Here is a 25785-nt window from a genome sequence, read left to right on the forward strand (position 1 = left end):
AAGAAGGAATTTCAAGTTCTTAAAGAACTCCAGTTACCATCCATCTCTATAAGGTGGGAGGAGGGAGGCTACCTGCATGGCTCAGTTAGTGAAGTGTCTGCCTTTACTCGGATCATGATCTGAGGGTCCTGGGGTCGAATCCCTACATCCGGCTCCCTGCTCAGCCAACAGTCTCCTTTTCTCTCTCCCTTTGCCCTTCCCTCCACTTACTCTCTCTCTTAAATAAATAAAACCTTTAAAAAAAAGATCTTTACAAGAATTTTGTAAAGGGGTTGGATAAATTTTCATAAATTCCAGAGAACTACATACCCAAACACTGTCCTTCCTCTCCAAAATATATTACGCAAAGAAATAGAGTGAGATGGGACTTAATTTGACTTAGCAGGCACCGAAGCATATGTACCATAAAGGCACTAATGATATTGGCATAAGAATAACTGTAGCAGCAGAGCCTAATAACTAACCCACAGGAAGGTCTGAGAATATATGTACAACCAGTATGCAATGAAAGGTATGATTCAACCCTGTGCACAAAAGGTTGGGCCTAGTTACTAAATAGGGCAGGCACAAATGGGTACCCATAAGGCATAAAATAACAACGGATCTGCATAAAGAATAAATTCTGGATGATCAAAGACTTAATTTTTTTTCAATTTTAAAATAAATAAACAAAACCAACTTAGAACTTTTTATGGGAAAATCCATGAGACTCTATCTAGAGTCTTGGGTTTTAGAAGCATTCTAAAGCAAGACCAAATACTATAAAGGTATAAAAAAAAAATACATAGACATATTGACCACATACAAATAAAAAAATTTATATACTCAACATAGCATAAAACATTCACTATAAAAGATACAATATATAATCATATTATAAATGCTCATATTTAATATAAAATTGATTAATTTGAAAAAATATTTGGATGATAAATGATAAAGGGTAATCTATCAAGCATAAAGCTCTCTTATAAATTGGGGCACCTGGGAGGCTCAGTCAGTTGAGTAACTGACTCTTGATTTCAGCTCAGGTCATGATCTCAGGTCGTGAGATCGAGCCCCGCATCAGGCTCCATGCTCAGCGAGGAGTCTGCTTGTCTCTCTTCGTCTCCCTCTACTCCTCCCCTACTTGTGTGCTCTCTCTAAATAAAAGAATAAAATCTTTAAAAAATTAAAAAAGCTCTTATAAATTGACCAGAAAAAACTTTTTGTAATAAAATTAAAAATGGCAAAAGAATAAGAATCAATAATGATCAGAAAAATAAATCCAAATGGACAAAAGATGATTTTATTCACCAGTAGTCAGATAAGCATCAAGGAACAGTCAGGTATTAGTCCATGTCCATTGCACTGGCAAGAGCCTGAGAGATGTCTAACAATGTGTGGCTCCCTGAGATGTGATGGGAGGGCTCTGTCGTACATTGCTGGTGACAAATGCCACATTGCAGTTCTTTTTGGAAAACCACCCAACAACATTTATTAAAAATGAAAGCTGAATAAAGCTTTCAACCAAGAAATTCTATGCCTGAAATATTTCCCATCAAAATAAAAGGCCCAGTACCTAAAAACAGAGGTGCAATTGCTTGCTTATGGTAAAATAGAAACAGAAATAAAGCAAACGTCTTGATTGGGAAATGACTGCCCTAATGGAAAGTGAGCAGCCATTACAACATGGAGCTGCAGCTGATGGCTGAAAAGAATTTCTACAAGATTTAGGGGAGCCCAGGAGGCTCAGTCTGTTGAGCATCTGACTCTTGATTTCGGCTCAGGTCATGGGATGGAGCCCCATGTGGGGCTCTGCACTCAGCAGGGAGTCTGCTCAAGGGTTCTCTCTCTGTCCCTCCCACCCCCCAGCATGCTTGCTCTCTCAAATAAACGGGTCTTAAAGAAAAAAAAAAAAAAAAGAATTTCCAGAAGGTTAAGCTGAGTTGGAAAACTGGGTTGGAGAAAAGCTTACCTAAAAGGATCCCATTTCTGTAGACAATGCTAGATATGGAGGCATCTATATTCACAAATATGCGTGTGAGTCTGTGTGTTCTAATCTGTCGTGGATTTGGGTTTAATGGACCAAAAATGGAAGGACAGATGTTAGCTTTGTAACTTGCCAGCCTGGGTGGAGGGCCTGTAGCCCGTGGAGAGACAGAAGTGTGATAACACTCCAACCCACCTTAGGGGTTCACCTGCTTCAAGATAACACACTCGGACTTGCTGACCTAAGTCCCAGGATCCATAGCAGGCTGACTGCTGGCCTTGAAGAGAAAAGGAACTTTCCCAGCCGGCCTGTGTGAAGCCATGTCCGCCTTCTGAATAGCCAAGCAACTTTTCTGGCAAAATGTTTTTCTTTATCGGGTCACACAAATGATTTTACCAACTCCCATTTGTGTATCTGTGGGCCTTGCCTCCCTTTGCAAAAACAGCCGAGGAGTCCATAAAACCAGAACGGGACCCCAAGCGCAGCCCCTGAGTGCTGAGATCAGGTTTGTAGCTGGCACGGGGCAGCGTGCATGTAATCAAGAAATGCTGCAGGCTGCTGCACCCTCTTTATTGACCAAACTGTCCTAAGCTCCTCTAAAAACCCCTGAGCCAGGCAGAAACCTTGGAGCTGGCTTCTTTTGGACAAGAATCCACCTTCTCCGCAGGTTGCCGACCTCAAACTAAATTAAGCTCAAATTCCTTTCCAATCAAAATTCATCTCTTGGGTATTGGCCTTTCGAGCGAGTGACAGGCAGCTGAGCTTGGAGTTCAGTAACAGGAGAAGGAAGCCAGAGGAAATCAGTCACAAAGACCCTGTTAAAGGGTCTCTATTGGAATGTGCTGGGACATATTTGCAAAAGCATGCATCTGTTGCCATACAAATGTAAAAATTAGGAAACACGTGAAGGGGATGAAGGAGGGCACTTGTGACGAGAGCACCACTGGACGTTGTATGGAAATGCTGAGTTACTGTATTGTACCTGAAGCTAAAACACTGCATGTTAATGAACTGGAATTAAAATGTTCAAAAATTAAATTTAAAATTGCAATTAGTTAAGTCAAATATGAACTAAAAGGTATATATGATTGGTACTTTCCCTGCCTTCAGAAGAGGTATATTCTAAGACTGAATCAATCAGACAAGTTGCAGTTTCCTTTCCTCTTGACCTTGCATATACAGACTTTCTTACCATGATGAGGATCTGTGGTTTGTGTTTCTTGGACAAATCAATGATATCCACTCCATTGTAGTAGAGATTTTCGAAGCAGCCATCAAAGTTTTTATGTGGGAATGCCACTGCTTTTCTGTGTCCAGGAATCCCTCCAAAGCTGATCTTAGAAAGAAAAAAATGACATAAATAATATTGTTTAATGATTTTCTGTTTATCTGCCTAAACCAGTTAATGATTAGCAGGTATAGGATAACTGTCTCAAATCTACCTGGCATTATTTTACATTATGACATTATAGCTTACATTATGATGAGTTATGTTACATGTGAATTTTAAGTGAAGTTTTAGAGCATTAGCATCACCGCTACAAAGAGTGGTCCCTCCACTTTCTGATAGTCTTATTTTTCTGACTATCAAGCATTAGCTTTACCAATGCTTTCTTTATTATATTGAGATAAGTGGTTAAATACTCTCCTGGCAATTTGGTACTCAAACGGCTATGTCACTTTAGACAATGGGGAATATTGTACATTCATTTCCATGGTCACTCTTGATCTGTGACAATGAGGCTGACTGTGATGACATTCTACTTTACAAACCTTTCTAGAACCCAGACTTCAGGGTCCTGGTGTTTGCCATGACGCTGCTGATAGGTTAGAATAATACAGCCATTGATAATCTTATTCAAGACCAGGCTCTCCAGCTGGCCTGCTCTGTTGAGGCCTCTTATACTAAATGAATGTTGAAATCACCCCATTTGCTCTGATAGATGTGCTGAGCAGAACTAGCAGAACAAAAGGTGCACTTCAGTGTAGGTTAGATATGTGTCGGTAACACGCTGCGAATATGTTAAACCTCTAAATACCCCCGAGAAACAGTATGTGGAATCGTGTGCATTTGGCTCTCTTGTTCCTCAAAAGAGCAGGTTGGAATATATGTTGATTACTTCTCCAAAGTACCCTAGACTGCTAATTCGGTTTAGGATTGCCCTAAAACACAGAGAAATCTCCAAGGGAACTGTTCACAGCCAACACCAGATGCAACACAGAAGAACTGTCCGAACAAATGCATTTTAAAGTGCTGCCCGTCGAACTGATTGCTCTTCATCTACACATTTCCCAAATTTAATGACTAATTCCTCTCATGTGAAAGCTAACATCTATGAGTGATAAAACACCTCAACAGCGCATGTCTGTCTCTCCCACCCTGCCGACGTCACCCGTGGGAAATGTTTCACCAGAATTCCAAATTACTAGCAAAGGGAATTTTTCTCAGTGTAGTGGTATTTTCCTACAAAGTTCTGTTGCATTTAAATACTAAAATCTGTGATACTTAAAAAGTCATTTTCACACCTCATAATCAAGATCCAAATAGCTGGACTTGCCCTTTGCCTGGAAATGCTGAGTGTGCCTGTCCACGGTGAAGTTGACTTGTGTGTTCAAGAGGTCAATGCGGACAGAATGCCAGTGGTGGTCATCCAGCAGGCTGCCCAGGGTGAGGGTCACACGGGCATCAGGGGAGGGCAGGTTAGCATGGCCTAGAAGGACAGACAAAGCAAATGAATCACTCCAACCAACTCAATGCCATGACCATCATGTGGAGGTCGGCATTTCTTCTGACTACTTTCCTTACATCCTTCTATCCCAAGAACTGGTCAGCTGCTTTTATCTTAGTCTTATATAGACTCTTCTCTCATAATTTCTTTTGTTTCTTGTTTTTATTATTCATTATTGCATTTTAATATTTCTTGAAAGTAGCTTCTTCCTAGGGCCTCATGTTCAGCACTATCACAAAAATTCAATGATCCACTCTTGTGTTTATGATATTACTAGGTTATTTATTGAACATGCACAAATGGTCTTATACAATTGCCAAGCTATAAAACTTTTTACAGGAAGGTATATTCAAGATGTATACATGTTGTCTGTAGCACACCTCAACTGTGGGGTGACCATGGTTCCATTTGCCTAGACCGTTCTGGTTTACACTATTGCTCCAGAATAATAATTTATAGGGTCTTCTTTCTTTCTCAAAAGTTTCTGTTTTCAGGATAAATTAACTACTTAACTATAAAAAATTAAGTACAAAAAGGTACTTTCATCTAAATAAGCATCTTTTTTAAAACACCAAGTTGTAGTTTTGTTTTGTTTTGTTTGTTTGTTTTTTACCTGAATTAAGGGATAAGATGAGTTTTCCTTTAACTAACTCCAGGGTGATGTATTTGCCATTTTGTCCTTCTCTGTGGAGTAGAATCCCATCAGTCTGCCTGGTTTTAAATTTCAAAGAAATAACATCTTTTGTTGGACTCACGGATTTCTGATTAAATGTGTATAGCAAGGAGCTTTTTCCATCAAAATTAACCATCTCAGATCCTACAACGGGAGACATCAAAAAGTAATCTAAGTTTAACCTTTACTCGTGCATTGAAAAGAGTAAGTTGACACAAACACATGCAGGCATAACATATCTCTGGTTTGTTTAGTACAGCTGGAGAAATGGTGCTGCCAATCCTCCCATGATACCAGTAGTTGAGATCCCTAAACTCCATATTTGCCTTTTCTGACATTTTCCCTAAAATGTGCCATCTAGAAATACTTCTGTTGACTAAGCCCAATTGCTTCTGCCTTCGTATTGGCCACTTCTCATCCTGTTAAAAATGAAGATCATAAAGAAGTTGAAATCACTCCCCACTGTAGCACATTACCACTATGAAGAGTGGTCCCTCCACTTTCTGATAGTCTTATTTTTCTGACTATCAAGATCACTTGCATTCTGTTTATTGAAAAACTTTCATTATTAACATAAAAAGAACATTGGTCAAACCAATTGAAGACAGAACAAGAGGTACACAAAGGAATTCATGCTACCCAGAAAAAACTCTTGTATTTTTCATATTTCACACATAAAAGGAAGAGATGTTATTGTGATTAAAAAGACAATACCATATGATGTTACTCATATGTGGAATCTAAAAACAAAAGAAATGAATACACAAACAAAACGCAGAATCAGACCTACAAATTCAGATAACAAACTGGCAGTTATCAAAGGGAAGGGGGTAGAGGGATGAGTAAACCAGGTCAAGGGGAGTGGCAGGCATGGGCTTCCAGTTATAGAATGAATGAATAAGTCATGGTATGAAAAGTACAGCATAGGAAATATAGTCAACGATATTGTAATTGAGTTCTATGGGGACATGCAGCAGCTACACTCATGGTGAGTCTCATAGAACCTATAAAGTCATCAAATCAGTACGTCATACACCTGACACTACTGTAACATTGTGTGTACACTACTCTCAAATACATTTTTAAAAAGAAAATTTTAAATAAATGAGTATGTGTAAAAAATGTAGGTGCAAGAGAAAGTCAGTGAAACAGGAAACATGTCTTTCGAGCCAATGATACGATGTTGTTATTTAACTTCACGAAGTGTGGCTAATGTACACTGGGACCTGTATTTCATTCAGACAAACTGAAGTATTTATAGTAAATCCTCTAAGGAATCATATATTTCATGCAGCCACCTTTTGAAAATTCAGGAGTTTGATTTTGATTCACATACATAGTAGAAAATATATAAATACCACAGTGTGTCTAAAAGTCATGGAAGCAAGCAATTATTCTTCATTGCTTAGTTAAATAAATGTGCCTGATAAAAACATAACCCTTTGTCAAATTCAAATGATGTCCTTTAGCGTGTCAGATAACAATAAAGTAATGAAAATTTGATAATGAAGGATTTAAATGCTTTCACATTTTACCAGTAGACATTTATCTGTTGGCACGCCACTGCAAGGTGATGGTAATAAGTAAGGCTCATTTCTTCAGTTAGCAAATAAGAAATGTTTGCTCCATGAATGATTTTGTCAGGCTTCTTTTGATCAGATATTATTTGTCCTCATCTTTCCTCTTGCCACTATGGCTTTGTAAGAGTAATAATGGTCTTCTTAGGGATGAGGATGTCCTGGCATGTGGCTTAAACACAGATGCCTGGGTCCCATCCCAGAGCCATGACTGCTGGCCTGGGCTGGGACCAGACAATGTGCATTTCTAACAAATGTGCTAGTGATGTTGACGCTGCTGGTCTGGTGGCTATACATGAGAACCACTGCTCTAAAGAACTTCAATTATATTTCCTGGAACATTTCCCTCAGGCAAAATGAAGTAGTGAAAAATTTATTGGATTTATAGAAAACACAAAAGAATGGCCTTAAAACCCTTTTGTTCTAATGTTTTTGTTTTCTCTCTGGTGAGATAACTAACACTTGTACCTAGAATAATCAACCACATGTTCATCATCACATTATATCCTTATGAGGCACATTTAACATGCATTTTGACAGGTTCTCTAAGCCTATAAGGGGACTGAATTATAATCTATATATGTAGTCAGCTGAGTAAAATAAAACCACTTCAAATAATACGTCTTGTAATGGTCTTCATAGTTTCATTAAAACCTTAAATGATAACAAACTTAAACTCGGTGTAGAGGGTAAAAACAACATAGATAAAATTCAGGAATTGCTTTTAGAAGTCTGGAATATGAGGCTATACCTCCTCTTCCTCTGAAATGACCCACTTCATTCTGTAGCCTGTCTAGCCCCACGAGCTCATTTTTAAAGGTTCATAAAACAAACAAACAAACAAACAAAAAACAATAGTGGCAGTGAGCACAGGTGCCCACAAAGCCTAAGATGTGTGCTACCTGGTCCTTTACAGACATGTGTCATCCTGCACTCTGCAGAATCAACCAGTGATGCTCTTTGTGCTGGATTCCTGACTGCTTACAGGTAGCAGGGATAAGAACCAGCTCACGGCCGGACAAGTTGTGATCCTTCTTTGATTTAAAAATTAAAAAACCTATTTTAGATGGGAAATCCCAAATTTAATTATTTTCATTGGTCACCTGTTGCATAATTCAATACTTCATTTGTGGCTATTCTGGAATATATGTTTATGAGGTAAAAATAATAGGTGAATATTTTGGCTCCTGTGTAGTAATAGAAAAGATTGTTTTTTAAAAAAATTTTTTATTGGAGTTCAATTTGCCAACATATAGCATAACACCCAGTGCTCATCTTGCCAAGCACCCCCCTCAGTGCCCATCACCCAGTCACCCTAACCCCCCACCCACCTACCTTTCCACTACCCCTTGTTCGTTACCCAGAGTTAGGTGTCTCTCATGTTTTGTCGCCCTCACTGATATTTTCACTCATTTTTCTCTCCTTTCCCTTTATTCCCTTTCACTAATTCTTATATTCCCCAAATGAATGAGACCATATAATGTTTGTTCTTCTGTGATTGACTTATTTCACTCAGCATAATACCCTCCAGTTCCATCCACGTCGAAGCAAATGGTGGGTAATGGCTGAGTAATATTCCATTGTATACATAGACCACAGCTTCTTTATCCATTCATCTTTCGATGGACACCAAAAAGATTGGTTTAATATTGATAGTCTTCCGTAGCTTTAGATTCCACTTTGGCAGGGATTTTGCTTTGGCAAATACAGTTTTGTTATCAAAGGACCATTTCTGGGGCACCTGGATTGCTCAGTGGTTGGGCATCTGCCTTCAGCTCAGGTCATGATCCCTGGGTCCTGGGATTGAGTCCCACGTTGGGCTCCCCACAGGGAGTCTGTTTTTCCCTCTGTCTGTGTCTCTGACTCTCTCTGTGTCTCTCATGAATAAATAAAATCTTAAAAAAAAAAAGACCATTTGTGCCTGATTTTCCCTCCCCCCTTAATTTCCATTCCTTCCCCAAGTATAGCTCCATTTTCATTTAATATGGACATAGTACCTACTAGGTGCCACATGCCATGCTGATGCTGAGATGAAACCCAAGAGGATAGACATGGCCTGGCCCTCCCAGAGCTGACGTAATTACTCTCACTTTCTCACTTCTGCTCTCATGAAAGGATGCATTTCACCAGGAATATCCTAGTCCTACTGTGAGTTGCTAAGGAAACTAGACTAGACTAGGAAGCTCACAGTCAGGATGGAGGAAATAAGAGCAAGGGGGTTCTTCTCTGGGAAGGATCTGGAAAGAAAGGATTTAAGACCTTACCAATCACAGAGTACTTGTCACATGTGATTTACAGATAGGCACCATAAAGTGGCCAAGATGGTTCGAACAATGGACTAAACTTTTGATCGAGAAGTCTCTCTTCTCGATCATGTGAAGCCCACATGATACATAAGAGCACGTATCATACATGATACATAAGAGCACACATTATCACAAAGATGATTTACAACAGGAAGAATTAGATTAGAAACTAAATTGTAAAAAAAATAAAAATAAAAATAAAAAAAAATAAAAAATAAAAGAAACTAAATTGTAGGCCTCATCAAAGAGAATCCATTCTATAAAATGCTGTTTACTTACAAACATTCATAAATCAATCTGAATATTTGAAAACAAATTGACAAGTCAGTAAATATAAAATATCATTTTAAACATATATCACTCAAACACAATTTTTAGAGGCAATAGGTTTTTAAAAATTAAACCAAAACATCAAACATCATATTGTGGGACAGACAATACTTAACTCAGGGAGTTAGCAGGAGCTAACTCTCCAAGTGTGTGTGGATGGGCGCAACCCCACCCAGATAGGTCCCCTGGAGTGCAATTTCCACTATGTAGAGGCTCCCCTGACCTTCATGCCACTGGTTACATACCCATCTAGAGAAGCCAACTTTCCAGTCTTAGAGTTCACTGGTGATGCTAAGGTGGCCTTGTTATCAGTCCATTAAGGTTAAATCTTTATTGTATATATGTATTATATATGTGTATATAATATATATAAATATTAATTAAACATAATTTTATATATTTGTATATAAATATAATACAATTTTAAATGTCCCTAATTAATACAAATAATCCAATCTAATATTTATTTGAATAAAAACACCAAAATAATGCATTAAATTACCACTTAGTAGCACACTTAACTTTTACAAGAAGGCTTCATGACAAAGGTCTTTGTATGTAATTCAATTAATTAAATAATTGGGGTACTTGAAATAGAGGTCACTTATTATGAATTAAAATGTGAAGCAATAGTTTTCCCTATCTTAAGAGAACATAACTTACATTCCAAAATAGAAAACATGATACTTAATTGAAAATAGGAAGTGTTTTTCCAAAATCACATGATTTCAACTTATAATTATTAGTTTTATTAACTGAGGTTATATTTTGATGACTATCACTAACATTATTATTAAAAAAAGGGCCCACATATGCTAGCCATTTAGGGAAGGAAATCCATTTTTACCAGTAGTGAAACTAAATTTGTGCTGATAGACTAATAGCCTCTGGATCTGGTCCCACAAACAGCCTTTCAGAACAACACAGAGCAGTAGCTCAGAGAAAAGGCTGGAGTTGCCCTGTGAGAGTCCAAATCCTGATTCTATTGCAGAAAACCTTAACCTGTCTGTACCCGTTTCCTCATCTGTAGAGGATGAAGAGGCCTTTCCGATGAAGCATTGATATGGAGTATTAAATAACTCAACATCTAGACAGTGTGTACAATAGTACCTGAAATATGGGTGTTGGCTACACTATTATGTTAGAGCACTGGGCAAAGAAAAGGCAGTGCCATGAGTGGAAACTGCATTTACAACCTCTGCTCCTGAACAAGATAAGAATAACCAGATTTTTCTCTCACTTGAAGCCAGAAAAAATAGTGGAAGGGAGAGGCACATAAAGCAACATGATGCCCAAGAGATGAAAGACAAACAAGATGATCCCTGGAACACCACTTGGGCCACTGCCTTGAGACAATTTCCAGGTACAGAGTAGGAAGGAGCAACTGGGGCAGAGCCCAGCAGATGCCCTGAGAAGAAGAGACAGTCAGAGGTCTGGTAGGAACAGAACACCTGGAGTCCACAGGCAGAGCATGTTGCAAAGAAGGATAAATAATGAGAACACTGGTGATCAGCATTCAGCAAAGTACTGATCAATGTGTGTGAGTGATGAAGCCCATCAAAACCAGGAAATGAACCATCTAAAAGGATGAATGGGAAAGAGTGCTGGCATGCACACGGCAACAGTGCCTACTGTATTATCCAGACTGGAAACCTCACCAGTCTCTGTCATTGGTGGGAATTGCAGAAGTGGGAATAATTACCCTAGACCAAACACTGCTCTGGTATGAGCTAACACATTTTAAAAGTAAAACCTAAAAGGATCAAATGCCTTCAATTCAACGTATCCTTGAGGAAAGCTCAAGCTATGAGAAAGTAAAAATGTCCAGCATCCAACAAGGTAAAATCAAAATGTCTGGCATCTACTCAAAAATTTCCAGGCATACAAGGAAGCTGGAATTATGATGCACAATGAAAACAATCAATCAAAACAGAATGGACACAGATATAATTAGCGAGGAGAGACATTAAGGTAGTTGTTATACCTGCCATCCATATGTTCAAAAAGTCAAGTAGATACACAAAAGGTACTTTTAAAAAAGTGAAAATTACAATGTCTGAGTTGAAAAATACACTGAATGGGATTACTGGCAGATTAAACATTGCAGAAAAAATTGGCCAGTGAACTTGAAGACACAACAATAGCAGTATTTTTAAATGAAACAAAGAGGAAAAAAATAATTTAAGAAAATAAACAGGACATCAGTGAAGTCGTGTGACAAAACAAAACCAAACAGCTTAATGCATGTTTTCTCTAATGATAATTGGGTCAGTCCCTGAAAGAAAAGGGTGAGGGGAAAATTGAGAAAAAAAATAGTTGAAGAAACAATGGCTGCAACTTTCCAAAGCCAATGAAAACTATAAGCCCACAAATCCAAATAGCCCAATGAGCTCCAAACACAAGAAACAGAATAAAACAAAACCAAATCAAACCAGAAACAAATTATTCAAAATCTTAAAAGCAGCTGGAGAAAAAAAGGCGTGTCACATTCAGAGAAATATAATTACAGATGGCAGCAGATTTCTCAGTGGAGAGGATGCAAGTGAAGAAACAGAAGAGCATCATCTTGAAAGTGATGAACAAAGAAAGGTTACCCTAGAATTTTATACTGAATGAAAATAACTTTCAAAAGTGAGGGCAAAATACCAACTCTCTTCGGACCTACAAAAAGTGAAAGATTCCTCACCCACAGATCTATGCTGCAAAAAAATATTAAATGAAGTCTTAGAGGGGGAAGGAAAATGATACGTGAAAATATGGACTAATACAAAGGAAGAATATCAAAATCTACATGGATAAATGAATATGTATATCTCATTATGTATAAACATAAACTATAGGGGCGCCTGGGTGGCTCAGTCGGTTAAGCATCTTGCCTTTGGCTCAGGTCATGATCTCAGGGTCCAGGATTGAGCCCCAAATCGGCCTCCCTGCTCAGTGGGGAGTCTGCATCTCCCTCTCCATCTGCCTCTCCCCTCTCCTTGTGCACTGTCTTTTGCAAATAAATAAATAAAATCTTTTAAAAACCAAAAAAAAAAAAAAAAACCCAAAACATACAAATTATATATTATATATAAAATAGAATGTTAACAGCAGGGATATAAATATAGGCATGTGTTGAGGTTGCTAAATAAAAACCTCTAAATTTTTGCTGCAATAGTCAATATATATTTTAAATAAACACAATATTTAAATTTTTTAAAGTAAGTTCCATGCCCAGCACAGAGCCCAACATAGGATTTGAACTCATGACCCTGAGATAGAGACCTGAGCTGAGATCAAGAGCTTAACTGACTGGGCCACCCAGGTGCCCCAAATAAACACAATATTTTAAACAGCCAATTACATGTTTTATTCCCTTCTCCTCTTCCCTGCTTACTGATTTTATTTTCAATGCTGGATTTGACACAGGACCAGAGTGCTACGTGCATGACTGGGAGATAGATCCCCACAGTGTTGGTCATTCTGGGCCTACATATTCCATATTCCTAAGGATTCATGCACTCCTTTCCTTCCTCTTTTCTCCCCTCTGTCCTACCCTCCTTCTTTCTCCCTTCTCTTATTCAAACAATCAACACACTAATAAGCATAAGATTACATTACGAGAGCACAGACCACATGATGGTACAAGCTCAAGAGAGCACTTGAGGAGACACTGACCATGAACATGGGGAGACAAACTAGAAGGCAGAGAAGAAGGAAGAGAAGATGCCCAAACGATGAATAACAATTGGGAAAGGAAAGAAGGTGGACCTGGGACTGGTATCGGTATCTGTGGCTTCAGAGACCTGCGTCAAGGATACCAGTTTGGGATTGATCAAACGGTGTGTAAAAGTTATTGAACATTTGAGAAAGCGAAGGACACCCAAACGGAGATCTCTTAAGAGTGGAATACAAAGCCTAGAACAAGTCCATTGAGAAGATGGGCTCTGGACAGGTGGGGCTGCTGGCGGGAGGAAGGACTAAGAAGACCCCACACACTCCACATCCACTCTTAAAGTTGAGGGTGGGAGAGATTTTCAGGTAGAGAACGCGTGTGCTCCAGGCCAGGAAAATGCATGGTGATTATAGCAACAGCGAATGTCATTGTAATTGGAGTTTAAAGAAATGAAACCAAAAAGACAACTTGCATCTAAGAGACATTATCTGCCAAGATAAGCAATCTGGGCAGTTTCTCAATATCAACAGAGCAGTGAAAATAGAAATGGGGAGAAAGAAGACAATAATTAGTACTTTGGGCTATAAACCATATCATACTCAATTACTGGCAAAACTAAAAAGTGCAAAGCTCTACGCTTGAACAATTACTCCTATTAATAATAAAAATGAAGACAATACAGAGGCCCTACGATTACTCTGTGTAGTTTTACAAGTAGCAATGATTATCATCAGTCTAATGTTTTTATGCTATGAGCCCCTTGTCCCCGAAAGCTCATGTTTGCTGGATTTAGGATGCACACTGGCCCCATGACAGCAGGACAGCCCACCGGCCCTTCCAGGCATCAGGCTCACAGCTCCGGTCTCCCTGGGACTGACCTCTACCTGAAGGATCTGCAGTAATATCTCCTCACAAAGAACATCAAGCTAATGGCAAATCTCCATCAAAGGGCAGGTTCTGCTTTGAAGTCGGTAAACCTGAAGTTGTTTCCAGAGTAATGGGAGAATGGAGAAGCTCATTTTATGGGATCAAAGAGAAAGTGAATATCAGATGTCCCAGCCCCTGGCAGTCGTGCACATTGATGCACCTCAGAAACAATAGGATGGAAGGAGATGACCAATGGAAAGGGGTGGGGGTGGGGGCCCACACTGCAACACCAGCTCTGCGGTATGCTGTACAGAAACACCAGCTCAGAGGCGGGGTCTGGAAACCAAGGGAAGGTAGAGCCCCTCCTCAACAGTACGGATGGAGCCAAGGCCCAAAGTGACCCTCGAAGCTGGATGGGGTTGCTTCTGGGACCATGGGCCTCACCTCCAGAAGTCTCACCGTCTGTGGGGTTAGCAAAGGGGTGATGGTACTGTTGCTATGCGAGCTCCCCTGCGCCCCACAGCGCCCACACCCCTCATGATCCCCAAGCCCACAGAAGCAGGGAGTCCCTGCGGCCACTGTGTGTGTATCCCTGCTTCCCTCCTGGAAGCCCCCCACTCCCCCCGGCTCACGTCCCAGGCCTTTCACTTGGAAAACCCTCTGACCGCTCTACTCCCTACGCCCCAGGGTCGTGTTCCAATATTTTACGTTTGTTTTGTACCATTTTATGACTCCTCATAAAATCCTGACAAAGAAAGTGAATCATTTTAAGCAGGGTCCCCCACATCCAATCCCTAACACCGTGCTTTGCAAATACCAGGTGTCCGATAAATTCTTATAGGGCACGGGAGGGCATAAAGAAATGGAAGCCTGGATACTATAGTAGTTACAAGAGCCAAATACGGCAAAAAAAGAAGACCCAGTTTTTAAGTCCTAGATCCAGTATGTAATAGCTCTGGCAAACATCTACATTTCTCCAAGGAGAAGATTCTTCCTCCCCTGACATGCTGAGCTTACTACCATAAGGGGCCGTGGCTGGTGCGAGAGGGGAATGAGAAAACGCCTGTAGGCCTCAGGTCTGACGCATTAAGTACTCTGTGCATGGTGCCCTCTTCTGCAAAGCTAACGCTCTGAGCAGGTATGAAATGAAGGGTGACCCAAAGACCCAACCTCCCAAGACATTCCCATCCACCATACTCTTTGGGTCATTCTCCCGTTTTCCGGAAGATTTTTTTTTTTTAAGTAATTTTTTTTTCTTTCTGTACTAATCGAAGAAATTCCAGTATATTCCGGATCATCAAAATGGCAACTGTAGAGTCGATTCCCCCACACGTTTCGTTGAATGCGCTCATGCTTGCATTCATGCTCACGTTGGCTGTGGTTCTTGTCACCCTCCTCATCAGTGGGGAAAAGAGGGGGGACACAACACATTAATGATGTTCAAAAGAAGGTTCACGCAGAGGAAAGTAGGGGCACAAGCAGTGATAATGGGAGAAGCACGGAGTCATCGTGGAAGTACGGGGAAAACAAAAGCATCTGCTGTCACGTGCGTCCCCAACTCAGTGTCACCGTGAATTACGGTTGTGGATTTGAATGTCGTTAATGTCACAAAGCGCCCACTCTAAAACAGGGACCCTGCTCTCCTCTGGGAATCTACAACTCTGAGGCACAGTGCAGGTGCACCTCTACATTCAACTATAAAAGACACCAGGCTTTCCATAAAAAATAAAAATAAAAAACTAAAAACAAAACAACAAAAACAGTTTCATATACAGAGATATTTAAAAGGCTGGAAAAAAGCCAAGCTGAGTTTTCAGCGTGGCCTTCGGAGCATGTCCCTCTGTCATGGACCTCGGTGGGGGAGTAACACCACTTACGGTATGCACATCCGTACACTTCTATCCGCATCCCGATCCTGCCCTTGGGGTTCCAGGCCAAGGGGAGGAAGCGCAGGAACCTGGCTTCGAAGGGAGGCTGGAGTCTGTAATGCACCACACTGTCTGCGTTTGTGTTTCCTGGAAAACCCTGGGAGAGAACGGAGACAGGGATCAATGTGACCGCAGAACACGGAGTTCACGTCGTCACTTCTCACGCCAGCCAGGGACGGATGCTCCACTTTGTTAATATGCAAGCGGCTGCCTGCTTTGTAGAAATGCTGCCAGCATCTCAGGGGGATGGGACAACCTTTCTTCAGGGCCTGGATTAGTCACCATTGTTCTAAGTTTTCCTTATTTGCAGGGTGATTTAAATTTCAGCAGTACCATTAAGCTGGCTATAAACCTGCTACCCTTGAAGGCTGGCTTTTGGAAAGTTGCTCTTCCCCTAAACCATTTCCCTAATCATTAAGCAGTTAAGATGCTCACATGCAACCCCACACCCAAGGCAATCAAGCACAATGATAACTTGCAGCCCGAGCAGTAAGAATCCTAGACTCTGGGATTTGAGAGCTGGAAGGGCCCTAGACAGTGTTCTTTCATTCAAAACCCTTCATGTATAAGTGCAAAATCAAAGTCTAAGAAAGCCAGAAGACTCTGCAGAGGTAGGACAGCTATTATCCAGCATGGGCAGGACCAGACTCTGAGGCTTCGGATTTCAATCCCAGTGGCCGCTGTGTGTGGTCAGGTTGCCCCAGGGTAGCAGCACTTCAGGAGCACCAGGGAGACCACAGGACAGAGGGGTGCGCTTGCTCAGCCACAGGCACCTGACCTCATGCTAGAAAGGCCAGCATGAAAGCAAAGGAGGTTGTTATAAGGAATATGTGACTCATTTCTCATGGTGTTGTTTTGAATATAACCACCGGCATATAGGAAAACCTAAAGAATGGGTTTAGGGATGCCTGCCTTCGGCTCAGGTCATTACCCCACGGTCCTGGGATGGAGTCCCGCCTCAGTCTCCCCACAGGGAGCCTGCTTCTCCCTCTGTCTGTGTCTCTGTCTCTCTCAGTGTGTCTCTCATGAATAAGTACATGCAATCTTTTTTTAAAAAAGGGTGATGCTTCTGTATATATACGTATTAATCATCGATGTATTACTAACGATTTAATGGATGTTTTGAAGGGTAACGCACACATGCAAGAAAAATTACAAGAGAGCACAGACTCCAACACACAGGAAGTGCATTTCCACGCACCCTCTCCTCCCTGTCCTGGCAGTTTCTCTTCGACTGTGTTTACTAACCTGTTGTGCACTTTTATGCAGAAAAAAAAAAAAAAAAGAAAAGAAAAGATGGGTGGGTTTCAGATGAAATGAGTTTAGTTGTCCCCTATCGGCAGATCTACTCCCCGCACCCCTGAGGTCTTGCATTAATGCCCACTCATCAACATTCAGGAGGCTGTAGGATGCATCAGAGATCACAACTCCTGTGGAAACAATTTGTCTGCACCTCCGAAGTCCACTGGAAGGCTGGGCTCTACTGTCCTGTCACCTGAGCCCCAGAACCTGCTCTAGCCTCCTCTGGACCAGGATTTCAACCAGAGCTCCTTCTGCTCTGAGCATTCTAGAGTCTGCTCCCGAAGCTTCAAATCCCATTTTAAAATTGATTCCATTGACTCTTCATCAGATGCCTCATCAATTTTCCCCGATGGCCAATGCTATAGGGAAGCCACAGCAACCTAAGTCTTTCCGTCAACACAGCATCTTAATAGGAAATGCTGCCCCCATAAGGTTCCTTGCTGGAACCCCAAGAACCTTATTGGCTTATGCTCTGAAAGCAAACAGTAGGGATGCTAAGCTGTGATGTGTCTCTAATGTCAAATGTTAAATCGACCTAAGTTCTAGCTAGCACTTCTCTGGAACCCACAGTCAAAACTCCAAGTTCTGTGCCCTTTGATCTCTCCAAGTTTTATCATCCAGACTGTCAAAGATGTTCTCATAATACTCCTTCATATGACACTAATAAAATCAGGGAACAAAAGAGTCGACCTTTTCTTATGCTCACCTGCCCTCGAAGGACAGACTCCCCTATCCACCTGTAGTTAGTACCATACAGCCCAGGAGCAAAGCTCTCAGCTCAGCCAAGAAGGATGCCTGCCTGGTTGTTTTGCTTCATGAAACACCAGATCTGGCTTAACAACCAGACCAGACCAAACCAAGGCCAATCACAACTCCAGGTTGTAAGCCATGACAAGCAGGGATGAAGAGATGGAACGGAGAATACAGAAAACTCCAATGCGATGGCAGTGCCAGTCTCAGACAGTCACATACTTTCTCTTGGCTAGGGAATGAAACATCAACCAGGAGGCCCTCACTCATCTCTCTCTTGCTCAGTGAAAGTGTAATCGTTGCCTGACATCAGCTTTTTTCCAAGGCTTAGGAACTGTTATGCCAAGGTCAGGTAAACCCTTTCCACTGTGTCTATGTGCCAAATGGGATGTGGGGCATGTGCTCTCTCCATCCCTACCTTCCTGCAGGAACCACAGGCTGGCATGAGCAGGAGCTGCCTGGTGTATCAGCTGCACTACTCTCTGGCACATGGTCTTAATAGTTATTTGGGGCTGCAAGCCACACTTCCTTCATCTACAAGACCAGCTTGGTCAAACCTAACTCCAAAGGTTGATCTGCTATTGAGTGACATAGGATCTGAAAAGTCACGTTCCCACACCTGCCTGGAGGTAGGCGGTCCATGAGTGTTGGCCACTGTGGCCACGGCCTGGGCCACCATTTTAACTATTGTGGGTGCATTTGGCAGAGACAGCTCATCTGTCAAGCTCTGCATCATGTTACTTGCCTTCTATCTCAGGGTCATTATCCAAGAAGTGCAGATCAATAATCAAGAGAGGGATATCAGCTCCTACAGTCACAGTGATGCCAAACTTATAATTCAACTTAAGAACTGAAGTCAATATTTATTTGAGTGTAACTGACAACAATTTTAAACCTCCGTATAAACCGTGTAACGAAATCATTTCCCAGGAAGGATATTTTAACAAATTGTTTTATTTTCCTCAGATATCATTACTTCCTTCGGAAGCACTTTGTTTATTGAATATAAATTCTGAACACCGTACTTCAGATTGTGTGATGACAATGCCATATAGCAAAAGGAGTTTCTATTTCTGTTTTAATGGAATTTAGACAGAATACTATTTAAGAAATATTTCAAGTGGCAATAATGTCTTAACAGCCTATGAAAAGAAGAGATTCAGAAAGCACTCTTTACAACTTCTGAGAATCTGCATACAAAACAAAACAAAACATTCATCACATATGATCTTAATTATATACAAATACTTGGAATGTATGTATGTTTGTGGGTACACCTATGCGATTATTTTAATTCATTCTCATTTTAAGGAATTACAGTATTTTTGTCTTTCGTAGAATGATCAATAGTCCCTTTGGATATGAATCAAAAATACATTTCTTTAAAGATACAGAAATTAAGTGAAATGACTTTGGCATAGGAGAGCTCTCTGCTAGTATGTCATTCACACTTTTGGGGCTCATTACCGAAATGATCCCATATATTTTTGCTAAGCTAATGTCTATCTCTTAAGAGGTGGTATAATCTATTGTTTGCCTCATCTACATTTCCTTTGGTGTTTCTAGAACAGACTTGGATGTAGAGGCCAAACATAGACTGGCAGGAACAAAGGCCCACTCTTGCCCTATTCTAACAAGTGACAGGATGAAGACCCCATGGGAGCAGGAAGGAGCTTTCATGGGGACTGCCCATAGGCCTTGGCAATTTCTCAGCACTTCCCTGCCCACGTTCAGACAGAGTTCCCCCCCACTTGGACCTGGACAAAATCGGCTCCATCCAAATTCTTTCCCCATCTCTCTGGCACTTGGGGAAGCCAGCATTTTTGTGCATAAAGTTAAGAACAAGAGAAAACTGTCTTACAATTTTGATGAGTTAGTGTGAGGAGTTTCACGGGCTTGTCTTTCTGGCATGCCTGTTGGCTCACCTAACACTAAGAAGCAAACCAACAAAAACCCTCCCTGCTATTAATCATCAGGAACACTTCAGTTGGACGTGGACTCAATCTTCAATCACCTTAATGGCATCACAATTGAAAGTTTCATCCACTATTAGGAACAAACGATGTCGGATGAAGTTTTCTGTTTCCACGCTAGCTGCGCTAAAGGTAAGTTGAGTTTATGGCTTGGGACCCACTCATGTGCAATATACACGTTTCTAAAATAGTTTGTTTTAGGAACAGGTGACATTTCTGAAAAGCTGTCAACCTTGCATTGAGTTTAGTTAGCAGTCACACCAGTAAGGATCTAAATCATGAGAAAGGATCTTTGGGATCCTCAGAGCCATGGTCCCTAGTGTAACGTGAGTCACCACAATTCTGTGTTAAAGTCAACAGATGATCTTTCAAGATGCCTCTTACATATTTGTCATTTTAGATCTAAAAATCTGTGTCCTAAGAAAGACTTTTATATCAATGTCTTATTTCAAAATATGAGTGATGCCACTTATAGAAACAGGTCTCAGTGACTTTAAAAATAAATAAATATTAAGCCTCTACTCTGGGCCCCTAGGAAATCTGAGCTTCATTATTCACTCATGCTATTCATTTTATTTTAAGACCTCTGAGGTAGAAGGGAAGATGTTGCTGGGATTAAGAGAGTGGGCAGCTATCCCCAAGCTCTCGTTCTGACCATGCTAATTACAGGGCCATGATGATCTTGGACAAGATGCTTCAATCTCCCCACATCTTGGCTTCTTCATGAATACTGGGGGAATAATAATAATTATTGTTATTATTCAAAGTAATATTTCATCCCTGTTATTTCCAGAGGCTCATAGACCATGAAAGGATGTACTAAAATGATTTCCTATAGTTAGGCCATGTAAAAGTTGTACTCAGTTGCTTTAAAGTCAATGCTCTTGTTATAAATTATTTTTAATGTTTTATGGAGCTAGAAAGTACTGTCCCGTTTACACATAAATAAAACAAGGGAAGTATGCCCTTTCTACTTTAGTTTTATTGAGTGAATTGGACATGCAGTAACATGGATTGGGATGTCCAATGTATGATCTGGAAGGATCACCCCTTGAGAACCTCAGTTAACCAGGTGCTTTGTGCTGGGTGAACACTAGAGTTTTAGCCTGTGCAGGTAAGTTTACTTCAACAATGTTCTAGGAAGTGAGTGGATAATCTCCCTTCTTGCCTAAAACAAGCCAACATGTACCTGAAGTGCACTGAAAAGATTTTCTTGAGTATATATGTATTAATGCACATAATATGTATAAGTATGTATGTAATATATTCTGACATGAAAATCTCAATATGTTGGAAAAAGCATGCACTAAGGCAGTATTTCCTGGTTTCTCTTATGGGGTCTTAGTGGAAGCAAGTCACAAAGTCAAACCAGTGGCTGAGCAAAAAGAGGCGATCACCTCTCTGTGTCCCACCACCTTCCCCTACTTCGAAGCACAGCAGCTACACCATCCAGAAACCCATAGGCCTGGCCCTGAAATCACCCACATCCCAGGGCCAATGCAGCTGGAGGAAACAGGGTCCCAAATGCTGCTCTAATTGACATGCTTTTGTTATATGCGCTGTATAAAGAAGAGCAATGTAAACATTACTAAAATCTTGTTGAAAGAAAGTATCTTTAAAACACATCATTACGGGGATCCCTGGGTGGCTCAGCGGTTTGGTGCCTGCCTTCTGCCCAGGGCGTGATCCTGGAGTCCTGGGATCGAGTCCCATGTCGGGCTCCCTGCATGGAGCCTGCTTCTCCCTCTGCCTATGTCTCTGCCTCTCTCTCTCTCTCTCTCTCTCTCTCTCTCTCTCTGTGACTCTCACAAACAAATAAATAAAATATTAAAAAAAAAAAACATCATTACGTTGTAGGCTTTTACCTTCTCCTTGAAATATGAACCCAAGAGAGAAGACAGGTTTCCTTGACTCTGCAGAGAAACTAGTTTGGGTTTCTCAATACTCCTCCTTTCCCAGTCTTTCTAAGTGATTGGGAGAAATACATTTTATAAGATATCTGGAAGGCAAATTTATGTTGGCAAAGAGGTTGAAAGTGGAGAAAAAGCCAGAAAAACAGTATTTCCAATAACAACAAGATCATATTTTAAAAAGTGTATGGTTATTGAAAACAATACCAGAACATCACAAAAAGCATGTGTGATTTGATGCATGGCACAAGCTTATTTTTTGAAAAATGAATTAGCTTTTGGTATTTGAAGAGTGACACTAAAGAATAAAATGAAGTATTGCTAATGTTAGAAGAAATGCCTTAAATGAGTGTTTAATAGTATGCCTAACCTATCAGCAACTTGAAGGAATTAAATAAGTCAACTGAATGAAAAAAGAATTAAATATAACATTTAAACTTGACTCTAGGCATAGTTTTGATGACATTCTTTAACAATTCAGATTATTGGTAGAATAGCACTTTCCTGTTAGTCTTCTGTATATGTTCAAAATAATGATATGTCAAACAGGTTATTTGTACAAAATTTCAGAAGATTTCTCATCGAGAAGTTCCAGTGATTTGAACTGATGCCAGGATGTATTTAATTCAACATGAAAGTATCTCATAAGGTAGAGAATTCATCTCACTTACTATGATGGGCTGAATTGTGTCCCCCTCCCAAATTCCTAGGTGGAATCCTGAACCCCTAATACTTCAAAACATGACTGTGCTTGGAGACAGGGTCTATAAAGGGGTGATTAAGGTAAAATGAGGCCATTAGGGTGAGTCCTAATCCAGTGTGACTGGGTTGTTACAAGAGGAAATCTGGACTCACAGAGAGGCCCCAGGGTAGTGTGCACACAGAGCAAAGACCATGTGAGGGCCCAGGGAAATGGTATGTGTCAATTACAGCACAATACAAGGATGGGGGAAAAAAACCTCAGACTAGTTTTAGACATCTTGAACAAAAACTCCATTTTTAAATAATTTCTGAGGAAGAGTGAATACCACTGAACTACTAAATAAATACTCTAAACCATTCTCTGTGGATTTTAATTTCTTTCAAGATGCTAACCACTAGGGCCCCTGGCTGGCTCAGAGGGATGTATGATTCGTTTTTTTTTTTTTTTAATTTTTATTTATTTATGATAGTCACAGAGAGAGAGAGAGAGAGAGAGAGGCAGAGATACAGGCAGAGGGAGAAGCAGGCTCCATGCACCGGGAGCCTGACGTGGGATTCGATCCCGGGTCTCCAGGATCGCGCCCTGGGCCAAAGGCAGGCGCCAAACCGCTGCGCCACCCAGGGATCCCCTGGATGTATGATTCTTGATGTCACATTCACAAGTTTGAGCCGCATGTGGGGTGGAGAGATCATTTAAATAAATAAACAAACAAACTTTAAATAAATAAATGCTTTTAAGGAAGAGGAAAACTGCCCATTTTAACATAGGGGAACAAGCAAACAATCCTGCGGCAGCGGAATGAAAATTTTTTCCATTCAAAATTTTCTTCTCAAATCAGATATTTTGATTTAGCCCCACTTTGTTTATAAGGGAAACATACTTACCATCACAAGATTTAGCTGTCACTTATACAAAAATTAAGAGTCATTTCTGAGTGGTAGCCACAATTCTGCTTTCAAAGGAGATGTTAACTTATATAGGATTTAGCCAAATAAGTCTAAAATTGTATCAAGATCAGGGATCCCTGAATGGCTCAGCAGTTTAGTTCCTGCCTTTGGCCTAAGGCATGGTCCTGGAGTCCCAGGACCGAGTCCCATATCGGGCTCCCTGCATGGAGCCTGCTTCTCTCTCTACCTATGTCTCTGCCTCTGTGTGTGTGTGTGTCTCTCTCATGAATAAATAAGTAAAATCTTTTTAAAAAAATTGTATCAAGATTAAATAGCTGTTTTTCTATTGTCTATCTAAAGTTTTGGTGGTTTTAGTAACCAAAAAAAAAAAAAAAAAGTTCTTTCCTTAGCATTTTAAAATTTGAGTTAGCAATACTGTTAAACCAAAATGATTATGGTCACTACAAGTTCAAAATGAACTCTGACACAAGAACTATGCGTACAATAGGATAAAAGAAATACATATCTGAAAAGGAAGTTGAAATAAATAAAAAGTAAGCCCCTTTGCCACATATCCTCGCTGTTTCCTAGGGATGATAAAAGGCCATGGGGGCCAGAGCAGAGGTAAGACAATTCTCCATGGGTTTCTCACATTTCTGCACCTCTTACAAAGAGAAGCCCTGACTATCTTTTATTCTGACCTGTTTTTCAAGGACATTTATACAGAAAGCTGCTTTGTAAGATAATCTTTTTTTCTTCCAGGTGAAGCAGAGGCATGATTCTGCACAAAAGATTCAGGTTTCTTAAGCCCTTATAACATAACCCCTGGCGTGTGCAGGCATCCATCTGGGCCTATCAACATGGCCCATGTGTGACACAGGGTCACAGAGAACCAAGGCCGGGATGTGCTGCCTGTTTGACTTTCTGAATAACCAAATCAGCCACACACTGCCCCATCCTGATGCAGGACTCTCCTGCCTTCTCCCAGCATCCAAGAAACAGGCAGGCTAACGTTGAAAATAGAGCTAAAGCTCAGACACTTCACACAGTTCTGCATGGAAAGTATAAAGTTCATCCCCCTGAAGACTTCATAGAGAATATGTAGGAAAAACTGTAGGACTAAATAATCTGCTTAAGTCAAGCCGCTATGCAAACATTTATATATTCTAATATACTGATGTGTTATTTTAGGTTGTGCTCTCATTTGCTTTTATTAATGCATGATTACAAATTATTTTTTTATTTTTAAATGTTGCATGTTACATTGTTTCTTAATTAAAAAATGACAAGAAAAAGCAAACTGTAGTCTGTGTTCTCACTAGCAAGAAAACCTTGTTGACATGGAAAATAAATACAGATTTATGAAATAAATATAGATGGCTTTAGCTAGAAAAGTCAAATAATACAAAAAAGCTTACCATGCTGAAGCCACTCTTTCTCCCAGCCAACATTTAGCCATTCTGTATGGTTTATTATGATTGTCTTCTGCATTTACTGCTTCCCACCAGTCGTTTGTCTTCAGATTTTTTAGTAGGGATCCCCATGATTAGAGACAGGGCAGACATGAGGTCCCCGACTTAGGTACAGCAGCTGCCACCCCTCTGTCATAAAATCCTTCCTATCATTAATGACCTTCTAGAGAAGCTCCAGCCTATGTCCCAGGAACTGGGGAAAATGTTAGCAAATACTGCCTCATCCCTCCTCATCCCTCCCCCCAACAGGGAAGCATGTTGGATCCACAAGACCCCAGTCCCTGTCATCTGGAGGCACCCCTCCACGCTTCTCCTTCAAAAGGGAAGCAGGGAGGAAAGATCCATTCTGGCCCCAATCTTTGGGAAGGCAGATCAGGAGCTCATGTTCATTTTAATCACTTAGAAGCAGGATCAACTCAAGTCATTTTTTGTGTACTGCTTACCATTCATTTTTAATCAACCTGTGGCATAATAAAAAGCATGCATCTCATTAACCATATATCACATTTGCTCGATTATAAGTTTTCCTCCGCTATAGCCTACTCATGTAATTTGTCTCCACAGTTTGTCTCTGCAGTCAAATTTCCACCTACAGAAAATTTTACAGAATTGGAAGAAATCTACATTATGTTCTGTGTATAATCCAGATCACTTCCATTTCAAAATGTTTACCTCTGTATTTCAGTATGCTTGATGATCTCATTTATAATCTCAGGGTACATTTTGGACTTTTTAAAATATGCAGACG

General features: G+C 40.5%; 1 protein-coding gene across 1 annotated transcript in view; it reads right to left on the minus strand.

Moving 5' to 3' along the window:
* LOC121479799 (contactin-associated protein-like 3) overlaps positions 1-25785 on the minus strand; it is a 188343-nt gene that overhangs the window by 86228 nt on the left and 76330 nt on the right. Inside the window, exons 4-7 of the mRNA XM_041735601.1 lie at positions 15990-16137; positions 5315-5518; positions 4499-4683; positions 3165-3308 (exon numbers count right to left, since the gene is read on the minus strand). Of these exons, the coding sequence (XP_041591535.1) occupies positions 3165-3308; positions 4499-4683; positions 5315-5518; positions 15990-16137 (681 nt within the window). The remainder of the gene's footprint in view (positions 1-3164; positions 3309-4498; positions 4684-5314; positions 5519-15989; positions 16138-25785) is intronic.

The sequence above is a fragment of the Vulpes lagopus genome, chromosome 2 (assembly GCF_018345385.1).
Source record: "Vulpes lagopus strain Blue_001 chromosome 2, ASM1834538v1, whole genome shotgun sequence".
In the NCBI taxonomy this organism is placed as follows: Eukaryota; Metazoa; Chordata; class Mammalia; order Carnivora; family Canidae; genus Vulpes; species Vulpes lagopus.